The sequence below is a fragment of the Elaeis guineensis genome, chromosome 3 (genome assembly GCF_000442705.2).
Source record: "Elaeis guineensis isolate ETL-2024a chromosome 3, EG11, whole genome shotgun sequence".
Taxonomy (NCBI): Eukaryota; Viridiplantae; Streptophyta; class Magnoliopsida; order Arecales; family Arecaceae; genus Elaeis; species Elaeis guineensis.
Genome location: NC_025995.2, coordinates 101913121 through 101931419, shown reverse-complemented (window position 1 = coordinate 101931419; position 18299 = coordinate 101913121). Strand labels below are relative to the sequence as shown.

At 39.1% G+C, this 18299-nt stretch overlaps 1 protein-coding gene across 5 annotated transcripts; it reads left to right on the top strand.

The window, feature by feature from the left end:
• Positions 1–3091: 3091 nt before the first annotated feature.
• LOC105041379 (uncharacterized) lies at positions 3092–17884 on the top strand. Of its 5 annotated transcripts, XR_012139829.1 has the most exons (15): positions 3092–3470; positions 3560–3661; positions 4727–4807; positions 6280–6389; positions 6482–6617; positions 6696–6794; positions 13410–13515; positions 13592–14016; positions 14094–14276; positions 14371–14568; positions 16295–16615; positions 16734–16780; positions 16881–16928; positions 17042–17110; positions 17594–17884. XR_012139829.1 is itself a non-coding variant. In XM_010918341.4 (12 exons), the coding sequence occupies exons 1-12, from the start codon at positions 3192–3194 to the stop codon at positions 17684–17686; spliced, it is 2109 nt and encodes a 702-aa protein (XP_010916643.1). In that variant the 5' UTR covers positions 3092–3191; the 3' UTR covers positions 17687–17884. The 5 variants fall into 5 exon arrangements, 2 of the variants coding, with proteins under 2 accessions (XP_010916643.1, XP_010916642.1); XR_012139828.1 differs by having other exon boundaries at positions 16881–17110; XR_012139827.1 differs by having other exon boundaries at positions 16734–17110.
• The last annotated feature ends 415 nt before the right edge of the window (positions 17885–18299 follow it).

Here is an 18299-nt window from a genome sequence, read left to right as displayed (position 1 = left end):
GGTTCGGGGCACGCCCCAGTGAGAAGGGAAGCCCTAGGGAGAAGAAGATGAAACAAAGAAAAACTGGTTTTTCCACCCGTGGATGGACGATGGAAGGCCAGTGATGAAGGAAAGACCCTTTCGGAGGTTGAAGAGCCACCACCCTCGGGCCTTAGGGTGGGGTCGGAGGATAAAAAATGCCCGGAAGAGAGAGATACGAGGGTTGGTTGGCAGAAGCTGACACAACAGGGCGAAGCTGATTATTAGACGGACAGAGTTCGGCGCCAGTTGCGCCGGACAAAGTCCGTAATAATCCAGCAGATTCCGGACGAACTCCGAAATCGGAAGCCGAAGACCCGCGCGAAGATCTTCGACGTACAGCGCCACCTGGCCCGGCGGAGGGTTGTTAACCCGACCGCCGACCCCGGGGGCGGAAAGTTGGAACTACTCCAGGGTACGATACTGATCCTGAAGCCGATCAACGTTCGGCCCCGAAAGCGAGGAAACTTCAACTTCCGGAGCCGATCGAGGGTCATCGGTCGGGTTTCCCGACCGAGCCCCCCGAGATGAGTTTCCGACCATCGCACCAGAACCAAGAAAGGCGAGACCAAAGAAGAAGGAAACGGAAGGAAGGAGGTTTAAAGGAAAGCTAAGGCAAAACAGGAGGAAGCACGAACCCCGGGTGGACCCTTGCGAGAGCGGAAGAGAAGGCAGCTGCCGGTGATGACGGAAGAAGCACTCGGGCAGAGTCTCCGCAGCAAATCGTCAAAGATGGGGCTTCAAGCGCAAGTGGTCCTATATATATAGGGCCGTTCGATGGCCAAGATGACCCCACGCCGATCGAGATCTCCCGGATGGGCGACACGTGGCGGCATCCCGGGAAGGCCGCACCGCTTTCATTAAATGTGGAGGACGCCGGTCCAACGACCTCCGACACGTGGCGAAAGGGCCGCGGTTCAGAGTTAAATCACCCACGGCGATTCGCGTTCCTGATGGAACGCCTGACAGCGCCCCACGCTCCCAGAACCGGCGCTGGGCGGCGGTTTGCGTTCCCCAAAAAGCACCGGACGCCGGTTGTCTGACACCGAATCGTCCGGCGCCCGATCGTCTGACATCGAATCGTCCGACGCCCGATCGTCTGACACCGAATCGTCCGGCGCCCGATCGTTTGACATCGAATCATCCGGCGCCCGATCGTCTGACGTCGAATCATCCGGCACCCGATCTCCTGATACCTAATCATCCGGCACCCGATCGCCTAGCACCGGATTGTTTGACGTCCCATCATCAAACAACGGAACGTCTGACATCGACCTGACCGGACCATCTGTCGGTGTGATCGGCAAACTCGGTCCAGGACGTGGCAAGGAATCCACTCCTTTCGCCTGCGTGGTGGCACGGGGTAATGCGATGTCAGGCTCAGGAGTGAGGAGCGCAACTGTTGGGATATACCGACCGACCGACCGACCGATCGACCGACTGACCGACTTTCCGATCGATCGACCGACTGAAACCGACCGACCAACCGAAGGTACGTCGGTCAGGCAGACCCTTTCTGCCCTCCCGACCGACTGTACCAGGAGGTCCGATGCCCAACTCCCACGACACGTCCGACTGACCGTCGGAGGGTCCGAATCTCTACCCGACGCCCCTCAGCTGGCCACCGACCCAAGGTCGGTCGACTCCTCCGATCGTCGTACTACTGTCAGAGACTGTCGGTCCTGACAACAGCATGCGGCACTGCCGCCTAGGGGCATTATCCCACCTAGAGCATGGGTCAACCCTAGCGATTTGACAGCCTCACGGCGATTTGACACCTTTACGGCGACTCTGACAGTCTACGGTGAATTGACAATTCTTCAATTGTCCGCGCCATTAATGACGGTGCCATACCGTGCTCCACTATATATATCGGGGAAGGCAACAGTGCTAGGGGCTCCGAGGAAAAAACTCCCAGGCTTGCTCTCTCTCTCTTTCCCTCTCTCGATTGAGCTCTCTGTCTTCTTTTCACTGTTGCCCAGTCTCCTCTCTGACTTGACCGTCGGAGGGTCCCCGCCGGAGCCGCCTCCGGTCAGTGCGGACTTTCTTTTGCAGGCGTTCGTTCCCGGCGACCAGGCGACGAGGGGATTGGCCGCAACAGTTATTATCGGCCATCGTCCGACAATGTAGTTGATATTCGGCCATAAACCGAATACAATTGTCAGAATTCCTCTGAGGTTGTAATTCCGAATATTTGTCCCAACAAACCCTATGCTTTTACAATGTGCAAATAGAACTATTGGATACCTTATGAGTGAAGAAATGGGACTCAAGTATGGACAGAAATATACAAGGATAACCTGCCAATGGCACATTTCTTTATCATTGTTTTCTATCAATTATGCCACTGAAGATATTTGATCTATTCTGGAGTTATGCTTTTATAATGCGCCAATAGAGCTAATTAGAAACCTCAAGAGTGGAGAAGAACATGCCAATGGCTAATTAGAGACCTCAAGAGTGGAGAAGAACATGCCAATGGCTAATCTCTTTTATCTCTATTTTCTAGCGGTTGTCTTGCTAAAAAACTTGATTCTTGATGGTTACACACACGTACACACATACAAGTGCATATAAGCGAGAAATGCCCACACGTAGTGTATATTTTTAAATATTGGGTCTGAATTAATTATGGGACATGCAACATGAGAGAACTGCTCGTGGCTCAGGTTGGATTTTCCTTGAGTGCATACGAACTTCTATCTGTTTATGCGTACATATTTGGCGGAGAAGGCAAGTTTCGCAAGAACTTCCCCTCGGATGGACCAGCTGGCCCTGCAGCTCGATACCCACTACTGCGTTCCGGAAGCCGGGACTTCTCTGTCAAATTCCATCAATCCACAAATCCTCTCGCTCGTGGCGCCGTCGAAAGAATCTCTCTAGAGAACTCCACCGCCAAACCCCTCCATCCGACTCAATTTATTCCCCAGAGCGGGCCCCATCCCAGACCAGAATACACACTTGGACGGCCTCAATCGGTCCAACACCGACTCCTCTGTTCGAAACCAAATACCAAGTCGCCCTCCATATACGGCACCATAAATAGCCTCCCGTGTACCCAGGGTCTCTCCTAATTCCGTGTACAGCACTCGCACCACACCAAATAATCCGAGCTCGCCTCCATCCCCTCTCTCTCGACCTTGGGAGGAAAAAATACCAACCAAGAAGAACGAATGGAATCGACGCCGGTGAATTGGGAAGCGCTGGACTCCCTCGTCCTAGATTTCGCCAAGTCCGAGCATCTTCTGGAAGATTCTTCTCCTTCGACTTCGCCTTCCTCTTCGTCTCCCTCCTCTTCCTCTTCTTCGTCTTCGTATCGATCGCGCCTTATCATCCGTCAGATCCGGCGGTGCATCGAGGCGGGTGACGTAGATGGGGCAATCGACCAGTTGCGGCTCCACGTCCCGGCGGTCCTCGACGACCACCGGATCCTCTTCCGGTTGCAGAAGCAGGCAATTTTGGTTTTGGTTCCCAATCTTTTATCTTTTTCTTAGGTCTTTCTGTTTTTGTTACTTGTGATTTGGTTTGTTATTTCTTTTAGAAATTTATTGAGCTTTTGAGGAGAGGGACGGAGAGAGATCGGGATTTGGCCATCGAGTGCCTGCGGGTTGCTCTTGCTCCGTGCGCCCTGGATGCTTACCCGGTAACAAGCTGCCTACTTTTGTTTTTTATTTTTGGATTAAAATCTTTTTTTTCATAAAAGAATCTGCTTTTCCCCTAGTTTGTTTTAATTTGGGAATCTAGGGCTCAAGAATGCGTGGGTGGGTTTGTGGAGAAATGGGAAATGAATAGAATGTAGCGCTTTCAGATGGAAATTTTTGTGCGAATAGAGACGGTATTATTTTCTAGGGAGCATTATCAGATGTAGAGTGTTTGATATGTTACATGAAAAAAGAAAAGGATTTAGGGTAACTGGTAGAAGTAATTCCCAGATAATTAGGTCGAGAGTGACAACTATGACCAAATGAGGTTCGCAAATTATGTTCGATGGGTGGAGGTTGTTTTTTTTTTTTTTTTTTGGGTGTGGGTGGTGGTGGATTGTGCATGATCTGGTGTTAGATGCTTGCCCAAATAAGCAACGGATGGGAGAGTAATTAAAACGCTTCAGGGTCTTGCACTGGATGGATTGGACATTGGGAATGATTTTGTTTGGTGCTGTCACTAAAATGACAGCTGGAGAGATAACCTTGACCAGTTCTTGGCCAATTCTCATCAAGCAAATGCCTACGTGATGTAAGAGGTGAGTTTGTTGGATAGCTGGATCCTTCCTGATAGGTGTCAGACTAGGACTTCAATTTTATATTGAGACACTGATCTGACACATGGGAGTCTGGCATCAAAGAAGTCACATTCTTCCTTTATTAGCATCCGGTTCATGATTGTCAGAGTAAGGCTAGCATCGATCATGGTAGGGCAACAATTGTAAAAGGAATGCTGGCAGCAAGCTTTTTCTATTATTAGATTCATGTTATGGATTTACTGAGTTTTTTGACAGGATATGGACTACGTCGAACATTGCATGGATTTACTGGATCACATAATTGAATGCTAGGGTGCACATAAGCAGAAACACTTCATGCATGCATTTTCTTTTAAAATAAATACAAGTCATTCTGTACCATAAAAAAAGATTTTCTTGTAATTATAATTAATAAATACAATTAACCTTTTCCTTTTGGAGTTTTGACATGTTTTATTTGTTCTGAAGGAAGCTTACGAGGAGTTCAAGCACGTCCTGTTGGCATTAATATTTGAAAAAGAAGATCAGACCTCTCCTGTTGCAAATGAGGTAATACAGATTCATCTTACATTAAGTCAACTGTAATGAAGGTGGATCAGCCCATATATTTTTCTGTGTTAACATGTATATGGTTAAGGAAACCACGCATTGTTCTCACTTGGACATACCTCCCTACATACGTGCATGTCTGCATAATTGTACAGCATAACATGTTATGTATTTCCATTTTCTTTTTATAATTATATCAGCCAAATAGGTAAACTAACAATCTGGTGATTGAACTACTTGAAGAAAAATTAATGACATAGCCATTTAGGGTAAGTATGATATTCTTTATATCTTTAATTATTGGCGGGCCTCGTTTCTTATGATCTTTAAGAATGTATCATGTTAGCAAACTTCTTACAAATTTGGTGTTAATTTGTTGTCTAGGATTCTGCTGAACCTAGGTCTTTGCAAGTACAACTTGTTATTGCGAGTTAGCATTATGCCTTTTATGGGTTTTTATTGATCCAGAGTGTTATATATATATTTTTCCTTATAAGCTTGACCATCTGAGGATAATTCATAGAGCCATAAAGTCGTAAGCCTAAGTATTGTTATCTCCAAATGTGCACATTATTGCTGCTGCTCTGATGCTTGGTCGTGTTGTGGATTTTGACTAGCAGATATGTATCCTAGATTTCCCTAACCTGTCTTGAAAATACCTTTTTAAGTTCACCAATCAAATTTGAACTAATAGACTAGCATAGCCAAGCCCCAAGACTTTTGTAGCGAGGACCTAGAGAATACTCGTCATTTAATTTCACTTGTCAAATGCCAATTGGCATTGGGTCTGACGGTTGGCAGCCTCTCTTAAGGGTTTGCTCTTCAGAGAGGTCTAGGGTTCAAACCTTAGCAACGATAAAAAAAAAAGTGGCCAAGTAAAAAGGGTTCTAGGCGGTATAACTCTATTCCACCAAAATGATGGAATAGAGATATACCATGGAATAAGGAAAACTTATCCCCTCTAATTATCTTTTTGAGCCCACTTTATTCTTATCAAAAAGCAGTAGTAAAATTTTTCTTGGTGGTAAAATCCAAATCTATCATGAAATCCTGTGCATTTTATGTCTCACTTATCCTTTGCACTTATCCCTCCAACAAAATGCCAAAAAACCTCTATTAGGCAGTATAAGTCTATGTCTCCAAGCCTTGAAGATTTATTCTGCCTACCAAACACTACCTTAATCTTTTCTGTAGATGTGGACTTGCACTTGTGTTGGACGATATGGTAGTTGGTATATTAACAAATTGTAAGCTTATCGTAGGATTAAAAAAATAGCCATATTCAGACTGGTTCTGGTTGTTTTTAGAAGACCCAATAATGTTATCCCAGACTTGGCCTGTCCCGAGTGGGCTACCTGATTCATATTGTTCTGAGCCATGTGAGTTCTATTTTAAATTTAACATGATTTGAATTGTTAGACAGTTTGTCAGTAGTTATTCATGTCCAAAATTTTTTTTTTTATGTGTACCAGTGGTCTGAAAGGAGGAGATTTGATCTAGCTGGACTATTATCTTCAATATTAAGAGCTCATTTACATGCTTATGATCCCATTTTCTCAATGAGCTTGAGATACTTAATAAGGTATGTGCCAGCCTTTTAATCTTCAATTTTAATGTATTCTGGGAACTATGTCCAACTCCAGTAGCTGTTGCTTATCACTCATTAATATGCAGCATTCACAAAGTATTTTGCTTTCGTCAAGGCATTTCATCCCCTATATCAGATCTCACTGAAAGGTTGCTTTTTGAGGATCGTGACCCACCCGCAACTCCTCAGGAGAGTTTGTATGAAGCACCTCCTTTTGATGAAGTAAGTTTCTTCCCTGGCTATGTATTCATCTGCATTAGGTTGTCCAGATAAGTCTTTATGCTTACATTTAAATTTCAGGTTGATATTCAAGCTCTTGCACATGCTGTGGAGCTAACAAGACAAGGAGCAGTCGATAGCTTGAGATTTGCTAAGGGCGATTTATATCAAGCATTTCAGGTTTCTTTTTGAAAAATTATAAAACATAAGCTATGTGCAGTGTTAGGCTATATATATGTGTGTGTGTGTGTACATGTATATATATACATTATTATATGTATATATATATATATATATATATATATATATATACATGTATATATATACATTATTATATGTATATGTATATATACGTGTATATATATATATATACATTATTATATGTATATGTATACATGTGTGTGTGTGTGTATATATACACGTACATACATATTTATTTTGCATATTAAGATGGCTATGTAATTTTTGTTATCCTGCAATGATATGAGAATTCTGTTGTATGCAGAAGCTACTGCATATTTAAGGAAAGCAGTCTTCAATAAATCAAAACACGTGCTTGCAACAATTATTCAAATACCATTGCTATATTAACCGTAGACATATTTACTGGTTCACCTTTATTAGCTTTACGTGTTTTGCTTGGTTTAGACTGAAATATGACCCTTAGTTTGCAGTTGCCATAATATATCACCTTGCTGCACCACTTTTTATAGTTTGGGCACCTCAAGATAATGCCATCGCATGTCATAATTCAATAGTATGTTAAACCACATGGTTGCAGTGCATAAGTAGATCAGGTCGTTTTTTTCTTTGTATCTATCAATTAGTTGTTTTCAATCTCTTGCTGTTTTTGTTGGCGGATCTCATTTGAAAGCTATCAAAATCTCTAGATTTTGTAAGTTATGGTTGCTTGACAATCAAATCTAGGCAAATATTGTGAGCCAACTTAGAATGGCTGACAAATGTGATTGTCAGCATACTATTTCATTGATCCTTATTTTGTCATTGAACCATATAGTAAAAGCTGATTGAATATGTTATCAACTACGTTTGAATCTTTATTGTTAGTCCAATATGATGAAGTTAGTCATTCGTATAAGAACTTGAGGAGTAGTTGTTCAAGGAGAGATGGCAATATGCATACTGATGAGTGGTTATATCTATCTACATCATTAGCACAAAACACGGGAATATGGCAAGTGGTTCTAGTTTGACAAGTATATATGTTGTTTGGATTTACCTACCTTGAATTTTTAATGTATGTTTATCTTTTGTTTATTATGCCTTCCATGTGTAAATCTTAATTTGGAAGCCAATCATCACTGAGTGTATTTTTCTCTATTATGTTTTTTTCTCTTTTTACTCAGCACTTCCTTATCATTATTGGCCTTCATTTACTTCTTAGGAAAAACCAGAAAGTTCCAACAAGGAGTTTAAAATTGGGTTCCAATGCCAAAAATATATAAAAGGATGCACGATTGCTATATAATGGACTGAATTAGGAGAATTAATGTATGGTTCACTCTGTGAACTTTGCAGATGGAACATAAGAATTCTTTTTAACTAATGATGCCTACTGGGATCTTTTTGAGTCGCACTGTATTTGTTACAGGAAACTCCATCATAGTATTTGTGAATTCACATGTCAATTAGTTATGCATTTTTTTACTGTATTGAATTCCACTCTTGCTCAAAGTATTTGGATTGAAGGTAACCTAGAGATTCAAGGAAGAAGCCTGATCATAACAGCTCAAAGTTTGTATCTTGTCCAAGAATTAGTGATAGGTCCATCTTTTGAGACTGTCTAATTGAAAAATGAGCCGACCTTACCACTAAGACCATGCTTGTTTGCTGGTTAAAGGATGGATAAGTTAAAGTTATCTGATCAACCAATGAAACACCATCCAGGAAGTGATGGATAAACTTATTTGGCCAATCTGTCAAAGGCCTAAAAAGGTTCTTAACTTGAGTGAGTTTATTTTAGTGGGGAGGGTGAAATAAAGTTAATCACCTAGAGCTCTCTGCCTTTACTTTTTCACTTTTTTCACAACTTATTCCGCTAACCATGGGAGCATCAATCAAACAATGAATACTTTATTGGCTGGTTAGTGGTTTAAATCTATTTGGGGGTGGCTAGCTATTTGGCATCCAAACGCAGCCTGAAGGTCAAGAATTATCCTTTAGGAAGTTTTTCTTTATGATCTATGAAATGGAGGAATTAAAAAATAATGCACATTTGGTGCTAGTCTTATGAAGTTGAACTTATAATGTGGACTTGGAACCATGACTGTTGGTTGGGTTATAAAGATGATGACAATTTTGACACTATTGAATTGCCTAGAATATTTAGTACTCAAGAAGGTTTCAACTTTCAACTATTGACCCATATTTGCCAGTATGGGTGTGCATCCAAACGCAGCCTGAAGGTCAAGAATTATCCTTTAGGAAGTTTTTCTTTATGATCTATGAAATGGAGGAATTAAAAAATAATGCACATTTGGTGCTAGTCTTATGAAGTTGAACTTATAATGTGGACTTGGAACCATGACTGTTGGTTGGGTTATAAAGATGATGACAATTTTGACACTATTGAATTGCCTAGAATATTTAGTACTCAAGAAGGTTTCAACTTTCAACTATTGACCCATATTTGCCAGTATGGGTGTACCATACTGACCTAGTTTTAATGTAGGGGGCCAGTAATCCCCATATTGACACATGGTAGATGTAATGTGCTGATGCTAATAGTGTACCATGTGTCATTAATATGATTTACCATACTGTATAAATCCCTACTGGCGAAGTATTAATACAAGTTCTAGTACTAGGACCTAACAGTAAAGGTGGTGGTAGATGTTAGAACTTACAAGCACTAAGATGGATATGTGGTAAATTTGGGAAGGATAAAATTTAAAGTGAACCAATGGTTCTTAAGAGTTGATAGAATAATGGAAGAGTAACTGAATCTGCTTCTGTTCAAATGCATATCATTGTAAGCAAATGGAAAGAGGCTTGGATATGTGAAGCATGGGGGAGGGAAAAGAAAACTTGGTCAATGTTGGGAGGAAGGACTGGGAGGAAGGACTCAAAAAATTGCTTTAATTGAGAGCTTCACCCTTGAATTATTTAATTTGGGAAGAAAATATAAAAGCTGCCTCTGTTTGATCTATATTGTTGTAGTATCACATATAAATGTGGGCAAGATTGTTGATATACATGCCTTCTAATGTACATAAAAAACCCACTCTTGTTTCCTGAAGTTGGTCGTTTATGATTATTTGTTCAGAATTAGGCAGGACACTTGATTTGTTTTAATATTTATATGCGTTATGTGTCACATATTTTTGTACTAGATATCATTAACCATTTGAAACTTTGCCCAACACCCATATTTGTGTCTGGAGGAACCTATGGTGGTTACTATTGTGAGGTCATAATTGAAGAGATAATGGTTGGTCCATTCTAAGATTTTACTAAATGAAGAACATGTAGGGATGGTGATGGTTCAGGTCAGGTTGAGGCATACCATCTAAGCATTAGAAAAAAAAAACTGTCAACCCGAAACCTACCTGTTCGTTAAACTAGTCAAAAGTCAAAAGCTGAACCCAACCTGCTTATTGAATAGGCAAGATGACCCAACATGCATTATACAATAAATAGGTTAGTTCAGATTGGTTCTGCAATGACCTGTGAACCTGGTTTGACATAGGTAACCTGGCTATCTCGGGTTAGATTTGTGCTGGGCGATTATCTTCCCTATTCTTGCGGTCCCAAACCCTTACCCTTTTCTCTCGCTTTCCTTTATGCAGGGGTTCCCTTTTTTTTCATTTCTAAAAATATTAAATGCAAACTTTCTTTTCCTTGGTCCTTTAGGTTTGGATCACATAGTGGGTAGTTTTAAGCCTCTATAATCATATTTGGAAGTGTTTCCAAGAAACACATGAGTTGGCTCAACGAATAGGCGATGATATCTAAAGATCCATCATTATCGATTTTCCATCCTGTGCTAAGTGAATCCCCTGAACTGTGGTTATAGAAGCTAAGTAGGTCTATGATTTGCTGAAGAAAATACGACCGCAGGATCAGGTATAGGGAAACCTTTGATGGCCTAGCAAGCTGTTCCAACTTTCATGAGTGCTCCCCCTCCCTTATTAATTTTTTAAATACATGCTTAAACAAATTATGAAGTCTGAGATCCACTGATCTCGTCTCTGATAAAACATTTTATTCTCTTGTTTCTCTTCTTTTTAGAGATTTTTTTTTTGCTACTTTTTTTTAAAAAAAATATGTGATTATTGAAGATTTATTAACTGACATTCTTAATATGCTTATGTTATGTTTAGTTACTTATCACCCCCACCACCCAAAAGAAAAAACAAAAAACAACACAAAACACAATTATCATTCTCTATCTAAAACCTTTTGTTGATCCAACACTTGTTTATTCGGCTTTTTTCCAAATTATACTTGCCAATTTAGTGTTGATCAGTGGCGGATGGAGGTAAGTAAATGTGGGGTCAATTGACCCCACAAAAAATTTAAAAAACATTAGATATATATATATAGATATACATCACACACACACATTATATATATATATATATATATATATATATATATATTAGTAGAAAAAATCAAAATTAATCCCAGTAATTTTATGAATTGATCCCATATCTCATATAAAATTTTGAAGAAGTAAAGGATAAAAAATACTACATCAAAAGGGTAATTATAACCTATAATCTTTCTTTTTAATGACTCACATGTTCTATCTCTCTTTCTCTCCTTTTCTCATACCATTTTGACCTCTCTCTCGCTCTCCTTTTTTCTCTTTCTTTATTAATTACTTCTTTATTTATCTTTTAATATCTCACCCCAACTCTATCCGCCCATCTTTTATATTTAAACCACATCTCAACTTATTTTTTATATCCTAGAAGGATCACATCAAAAGATGAAAAAAGTAATTATGACCTATTCTTTCTTTAATGACTCATAAATCCCATCTCTCTCTCCTTCTCTCACGTCACTTTGACTTCTTTCTCCATCTCTCATTCTCTCTTTTTTTATTCATTACTTTTTTATTTATCTTTTAATGCCCCATCCTAACCCCATGGTCCCTATTCATCTATCCCTTATACTTAAATCCCACATCAATTTATTTTTTATATCCTAATCAGTCCAAATGCAACAAAAAATCATATGTTCTTCTTGTCTCTTTTTTCAACTTGAATTAGCTATGTCTCTTTTTGCTTTTTTTTTTTAACACTCTTTTAGTTTTTTTTTCTTTGTCTTCTCATTTTTTCATTCATATCAAATATATATGGTTAGAATATTTTTTGGTTAGCCATTATAATTTTAACATTTAGCAATATCTAGGATTTTGCTATGGTGTTTCTTTATAATATTTTATTATAAAGGATATTTAAGATATTACACATTGTCATTTTTATATATTTTATTTTTTAAAAAATAATATTTTATTATTTTTTTCTTTTTTCTTTCTCTCTCTGTGGCTTCTCTGCTTCTTTTATTTTATTGATCTTACAAAGCAAAATTTTTGGATCCGCCATCGGTGTTGATTATGCATACAATCGTTCACTCTAGGTATTTGGTGGTTTGATAGAAAATAATAGAGGACTTATGAATTATTTTGATTATTTTATTTATTTTATAGAAAAGTAGTCTGTCTTTTTTGTTGTGCGTTAGCTTCCGCAACTTAGCTTACCTCTCTTGGATATCTCTAGGAGACAACATGCATGTGTATGTGCTCATGAGTGCGCATGCATGCAAGAGGGGGCGCGCGCGAGAGAGAGAGAGAGAGATTAACTGATTCTAGTGTTTAGTAAAAGTAGGGAACTCTCGAAATGCTCATAAAATGTAGTTTTTTGGTCATAGTTTTCAAAGTCCCCTCAGGATTTTCTTTATGACATGTTCTAGTTTTTTAGAGATGGTGGAGATGTGTGTCAATGATGGCATAAAACAATATGACACGCGTTGTCAAAACCATATATTTTGTGTGTATAGAACATGATTCTTGGTCTTCAAGAGGACTTTCTTTATGGAAACATATGCAGTTGGTGCAAAGTCTTAGATAGCCTCCTTTATAATGTTATAGCAATCAATACACAACAAAAATACCAGTCGTTTTTTGACCTTTTCATGGTTCATCTGATTAAAGTAGTATTTTATTATATTCATTACAATTCCACTTAAAAAATATTGAATTAGAATACGCTGTCATATCAACAATTGTTATATTCCAGAAAATGATAATGAGGGTTACAAATAGAATATATCCTGTTATTTCCATTGGAACAGTACATAATGGTTTTTGAGGATTTGGAAGAGAGCATTATAACAGTTTATGGATGTTTTGACATTTTGCTCCAATGTTATGTGGCTATAGAGTGTGGTTCGATTGGTTGTTTACACATGCCTGCTGATGAGGTAATTCTATATTTTACTTCATTGTCACAGCCATTAACTTGTTTTTACAATAGAGGGATCTCTGTCAAACCCTTATATAAAATGCAGTCATGGGGTTGTCACATCATTGGGTTTTGTTGATGTCATGTTTGCCAGGCATCTATATCTTATTTGACATGCCGCTCTTTATTCATGTTGACCATATTATAGCTTGAGATATTGTGGTTCTGCTTCCAACCAATGAGGATTAATTTGCTACTGTGGTTCAATTTCTTCTTATCCTGTTCTGTTAAAGAACTGATTTTTCCTTCTTGTAATTTTTCCTTCTTGATATGCTTATCCTTTTTCCAATAACATGTTTTACAGAATGAACTTTGCCGAATGAAACTGGATCTCTCAATGCTTGATAAGCTGGTTCATGAGTATTGTGTATATAGGGGAATTGTTGATGGTGCTCCCAATTCTCCACCAGGTTAAACTTGAGATAGTAACCATAACTTTAGTTGCTGCAATGACTTCAAATTGCTTATGTGCTATTCTCTTACCAGGTGTCTGTCTGACTGAATCTCCAGATATTGCACATAGTTCGTCCAGAAATTGTTCTTCTCTAAGCATAGAATGTGGAATTAGTAGACTCTCTGATGGAGAAACTTCTGTGAACAATGCTGACACTGGAGGTGCTCGAGAAACTTATGCTGATGCTGCGAGCATGCGAGGAATCGATGACACAAGATTCACATATGAAGTGACTAACAACAATGACGATTGCAGCACCAGTGATGTCAACCATCAGGAAACCTGTTCTAGAAGGTTACGGAGGAGTAGAAATCATCCAACTGGACAAAGGAGACGCAAGAGATGGAGAGGACGGATTGAGAAATTAGAACTTGATACCTCCTTTCCTGAGTTTAATAAACAAGAATCCTTGTGTCCAGCCCTTCCTAGCAGTGAAGATACGCTTAGAGAAGAGCAGGTGAGCTTGATATTACCTGAGTAACTTTCAATCTATGGATGTTTGTCATATAATGATAATTGTTTTCTGTTGACTAGGACTCCAAAATTTGTTCTTCCTTTGAGCAGTTCAACAATATTGGGGATCACAAGTATGAGATTATCCTAGAGATGAGGGAATTAGCAAATAAAGGAATGGCTGCGAAAGTTGTTGAGGAAATAAATGCCATAGATCCTGACTTTTTTACTGAAAATCCTATTCTACTCTTTCAACTGAAACAGGTAATCATTGTGACCAAGTGTTTCTGATAGTAGCAGTATTGTGAAATGTGCAGCTTTTGGGATCTTGACATTCCTATCACCATTCTGATGTCAGATTGAATTTCTTTCACTGGTCAAGGGTGGTGATCATGCTACAGCTCTTAAAGTTGCTTGCAGTCATTTAGGCCCTCTGGCTGCAAGCAATCAAGCTTTGCTGAAGCCTCTAAAGGAAACTTTGTTGGCTTTGCTTAGGCCTAGTGAAGATGTACTTACAAAAGGGATACCCTTGCCTGTCCTTGCAACTTCCCTCCAGGTAAACATTTACTTAGTTTGGCCTAAAGTTGATATCTGCTTTCTGTTTCTTGATTTTCTTCATGTTAGCATTTTAATGCAATTCAGTTGATTAGGAATAAGCATCTGATTCTGGTTCTGTTGGTTGTGCAAGAGGGAGAAAAGAGCAGAGCAAGCTTTTCCACTTTTCTTTCTGATGTCATTTTGAATTAGTATATTGTAGAAGTCTGCTAGGGCCAGTTCAGACCTTTCTGTTGAACTTTGCTCTTGTGAGCTAGATAATTTGTTAGAGTCAACAGAGTTCAAGTGGCTATTATCAGTCCACTGGCTATGGATCCATTATCAGTAAAAGACTGTGCAGGTCTTCTGTGTTCTATTTTTACAGAATTATTTCAGTTTGTTTTCTGAATTGAAGTAAACAGACATGCTGAAGCCATCATGACTTCCAGTTTCACATGACAATCTCGTCCTTGAGAATGGCATTGTATACAAGTTATCTAAGTTCTCTGTTTTGGAAACCTGATAATATGTACGTCAGTTCATTCTCTTTGTTCCAAGGACTTTGTAGTCTGTCTTTGCAACGAGGCTTGCAACAGTTTGTGCTTTTGGAATTTTTGGTTAGGGAAAAGGAGGCTTCTTGGGAGCTTATAACATATGGATACTTCAAGTTGCTCACTGCGTTCATATCTGAGATGTCTCGAATATCAACATTTGTTGAATGTAGTTAGTATACATGTTAGGCACTTGTTCTAGTTTTACTCTTTAAAACTATATGCCCAATGGCCCATCTACTTCCTGGATACCTCCTTTTTCTTTTTTATTGGCAGACAATAAATTCTGGTTTTGGGGTGATAATGCCAATGCGACATGTTGATTGACCACATTGATTGTTCTTGTGGCTTGACTGGCTTATTGTAACCTAGAGAGACGCTCTTCTAAATTTGTGTTACTGGAAGGTTGAGCTTGGTCTAGTCACACTGATTTCTTCCTTGGATTTTGATTCTAAGACCCAAATAGCCAAGTGATTATATAATTAGTTTGGCCAAGGTATAACTTAAAAGTACTTAATTTGCATACATTGTATGCTCTAGGTTTCCATATACGCAGTTTGTAAGGTGTCATTTAATCAAGTGTAGCATTGGTGCTTAGCATTTTAAACATGCTGTGATAGGAATTCATGGGATTGTCTTCTTTGATTTGGATCAATAGTTCAAGTGCTTGAGGAAGTTGAGTCGATACTGGTTTTTGTTTTCAGAGTCATTCTTTGTTGCTTTAGGTTTGAACTTATTTTACCTTTCAAAATATCAAGATTTGACTTGTCCCACTTCCAGTGGATCAAAAGCTAAATAAGTTTTCTGAATTCAGAAAAATTAGTTAGTGAAGTTATAATGCTTCTGTAAAAATAAGTCATCTTTAATATCCATATTCAACTGTTCCTAGTAATATGTCATAAGCGAACACATTGGACACTGCTTTCTTTTTTGAAGGTTAGTAGACATGTTTCACTTTGAGGATTATCTTCTCCTTGGGGGAGATTAACCAACATTGTATTGGTTAATCTCCTCCATTCATTCTCTGCATGAAATGTCAAAATCATATATATATATATATATATTAAAGAAGAATGAATCAGCAGCTGCCATGTACCCTGTTAGGTCAAGTAGATTCATTCTGGAAAAATATTACTCTACCTCTTTCTTTTATTTGAAAGAATGCTGCAACTTAATGCACTCTTTATTCTTATATAGGTTGCGATGGGTAGGAGGCTTGGCATTGAAGAACCACAGCTGATGAAGATAATGAGAACAACACTTCATACTCATACTGAATGGTTTAAGCTTCAGATGTGCAAAGATCGCTTCGAACAACTCCTCAAAATAGATCAGTTGAAGGAAGTTGATGCTTCCATGCATAGTGATACAACGTCCAGGGCTTTTGGAGATGACTGTAATAATGGGTCTTCTCAAGTCACCATATGTTCAAGCAGCAAGATACCAGAAGATGGTAGCAGTCCTCAAGTCTCATCTAGTGAAACTGTTTATGATGAAAATGCAATACTTAAAGTCATGGTGAGTTTTACTGCAGCATTGACCTGTATGTATCTGTAAGACATGATACCTCTTGTTGATTCAAGCATGGTCACGTTTTGGTTATGGCATGGTGACTGTTGTATTTTGTTCTTGGCAGTTCTCTAGTCCTCTGTTGACTCCTGGGAAAAACCAATTCTAGATTCTGTAGGATGCCAGTTCTTCCTGTCTGTCTAATTCTTATATTGATTTTGCATCTTTTGGTTATAACTGCCTTACCTTTCTCTTTTCTAACCCTTCAAACCAGGATTGCCTCCCAGCGCCAACTGTGGATTATGCTGCATTTTCAAACTGTGTAGACGTTTTTCTTTTTCATTTTCCTTTATAACTACCATGTTTAAAGATTTGATATAGCTGTTCAAGATTCACTCTATCCTTGTTTTACCTCATCTTTACCTTCATGTTCAGATCCTTGTTCCAATCATTTTATGCTCATATACGCTCATCAGTGCCTACCACTGGATTTATGGTAGCAAGGCAAGCCTTCTAATGTTCTTTAAGGTCTTCAAGTTGCTTGCCCATATACTTTGAAATCAAGGACAATGTTTATTCATCAAGCATTGTAGTTTGTCTGTTAGAAAGTAAAACATCTTGTTGATCTTTCTTTGTGGATCAGATTTCTATTAGATAGGCATGCATCCACATGTATATGTATGCTTGAATTCATGTAAAAGCAAGATTAACTGGCTTCTCTTATTTGGTTTCTACTGTACTGCATACTAGTTTAAGTAGAACTCTATAATTTATATAAAACCCTGGTAATTTCATGTGGATCTATTTCTTGTCTCCTTGGGTCCAGGAGACATAGTCCCAGATAATGGGGCAATGATTATTCTTGGATAAGATGTATTGTTGCTCGATAATGCCGTTAATCTTCACCTTTTTGTGTTCTTTTTATGTTGTTCCTGTTGATGCCTATACTGTTTCTTGGCTCACGACCTTATACCTAATCTGTTGCAGGAATTCCTGGCTTTGCCAAGGGCTGATGCCATTCATCTTCTCATGCAGTACAATGGGAATGCGGAGACTGTTATTCAACAAATATTTTCATAGCCCGTTATGTAAAACTGCAATACAAACTCTACTACATTGTTTATTCATAAATACATTTGTTTATTCATTTTGTTTCATAGCCTGATAGCCTCTGCTATACTTACAAAGTCTGCTGGTGTGCCCAGAATGTCCATCTGCTCTACCACCACCTTGTATAATTCTTTATTTGTATGAATGTTTCAAAGCTCTGTTCATATACTCTATAAGAATTGCTCAGACTCAATAATTTGTATAATTCTAAACACTGAACGGTACATGTTGGAATCTAGACCATAAGAGTTGCTTCCTTCTCCTGCAGCCAATTTCTCCCCCACGTTGCATTCGCTGATTCACTGGTAATAACATGTTTTGTGGGCAACATTTTATATCGTATGCTGCATACTTTTAAGCCTTTTGTATGGAAGTCTATGATAAGATACTTGGACGGCTACAGGTATTTTTATCTACATGCACCCGCTCCCCGCATGTCACTCGTTTTGTGCACCCTGTGTTTGCCATGCTCGTATTGCTGCATTCAAGATCCCAAAGCCCAAGACATTTCTGGTACTCGGCTGCAGGCTTTAGCCCCTCTTAACTCTCCAGTCCACTGGTTCCTTGCCTGCAACTTCTGCTT

Bases quoted from the DNA above. Each gene is read 5' to 3' on its own strand.
- LOC105041379 (XM_010918340.4), top strand. From the start codon at position 3,192: ATGGAATCGACGCCGGTGAATTGGGAAGCGCTGGACTCCCTCGTCCTA. The intron at 4,808-6,279 runs GTAATACAGATT...TATGTGTACCAG, and splicing joins CCTCTCCTGTTGCAAATGAG to TGGTCTGAAAGGAGGAGATT. The intron at 6,390-6,481 runs GTATGTGCCAGC...ATTAATATGCAG, and splicing joins AGCTTGAGATACTTAATAAG to CATTCACAAAGTATTTTGCT.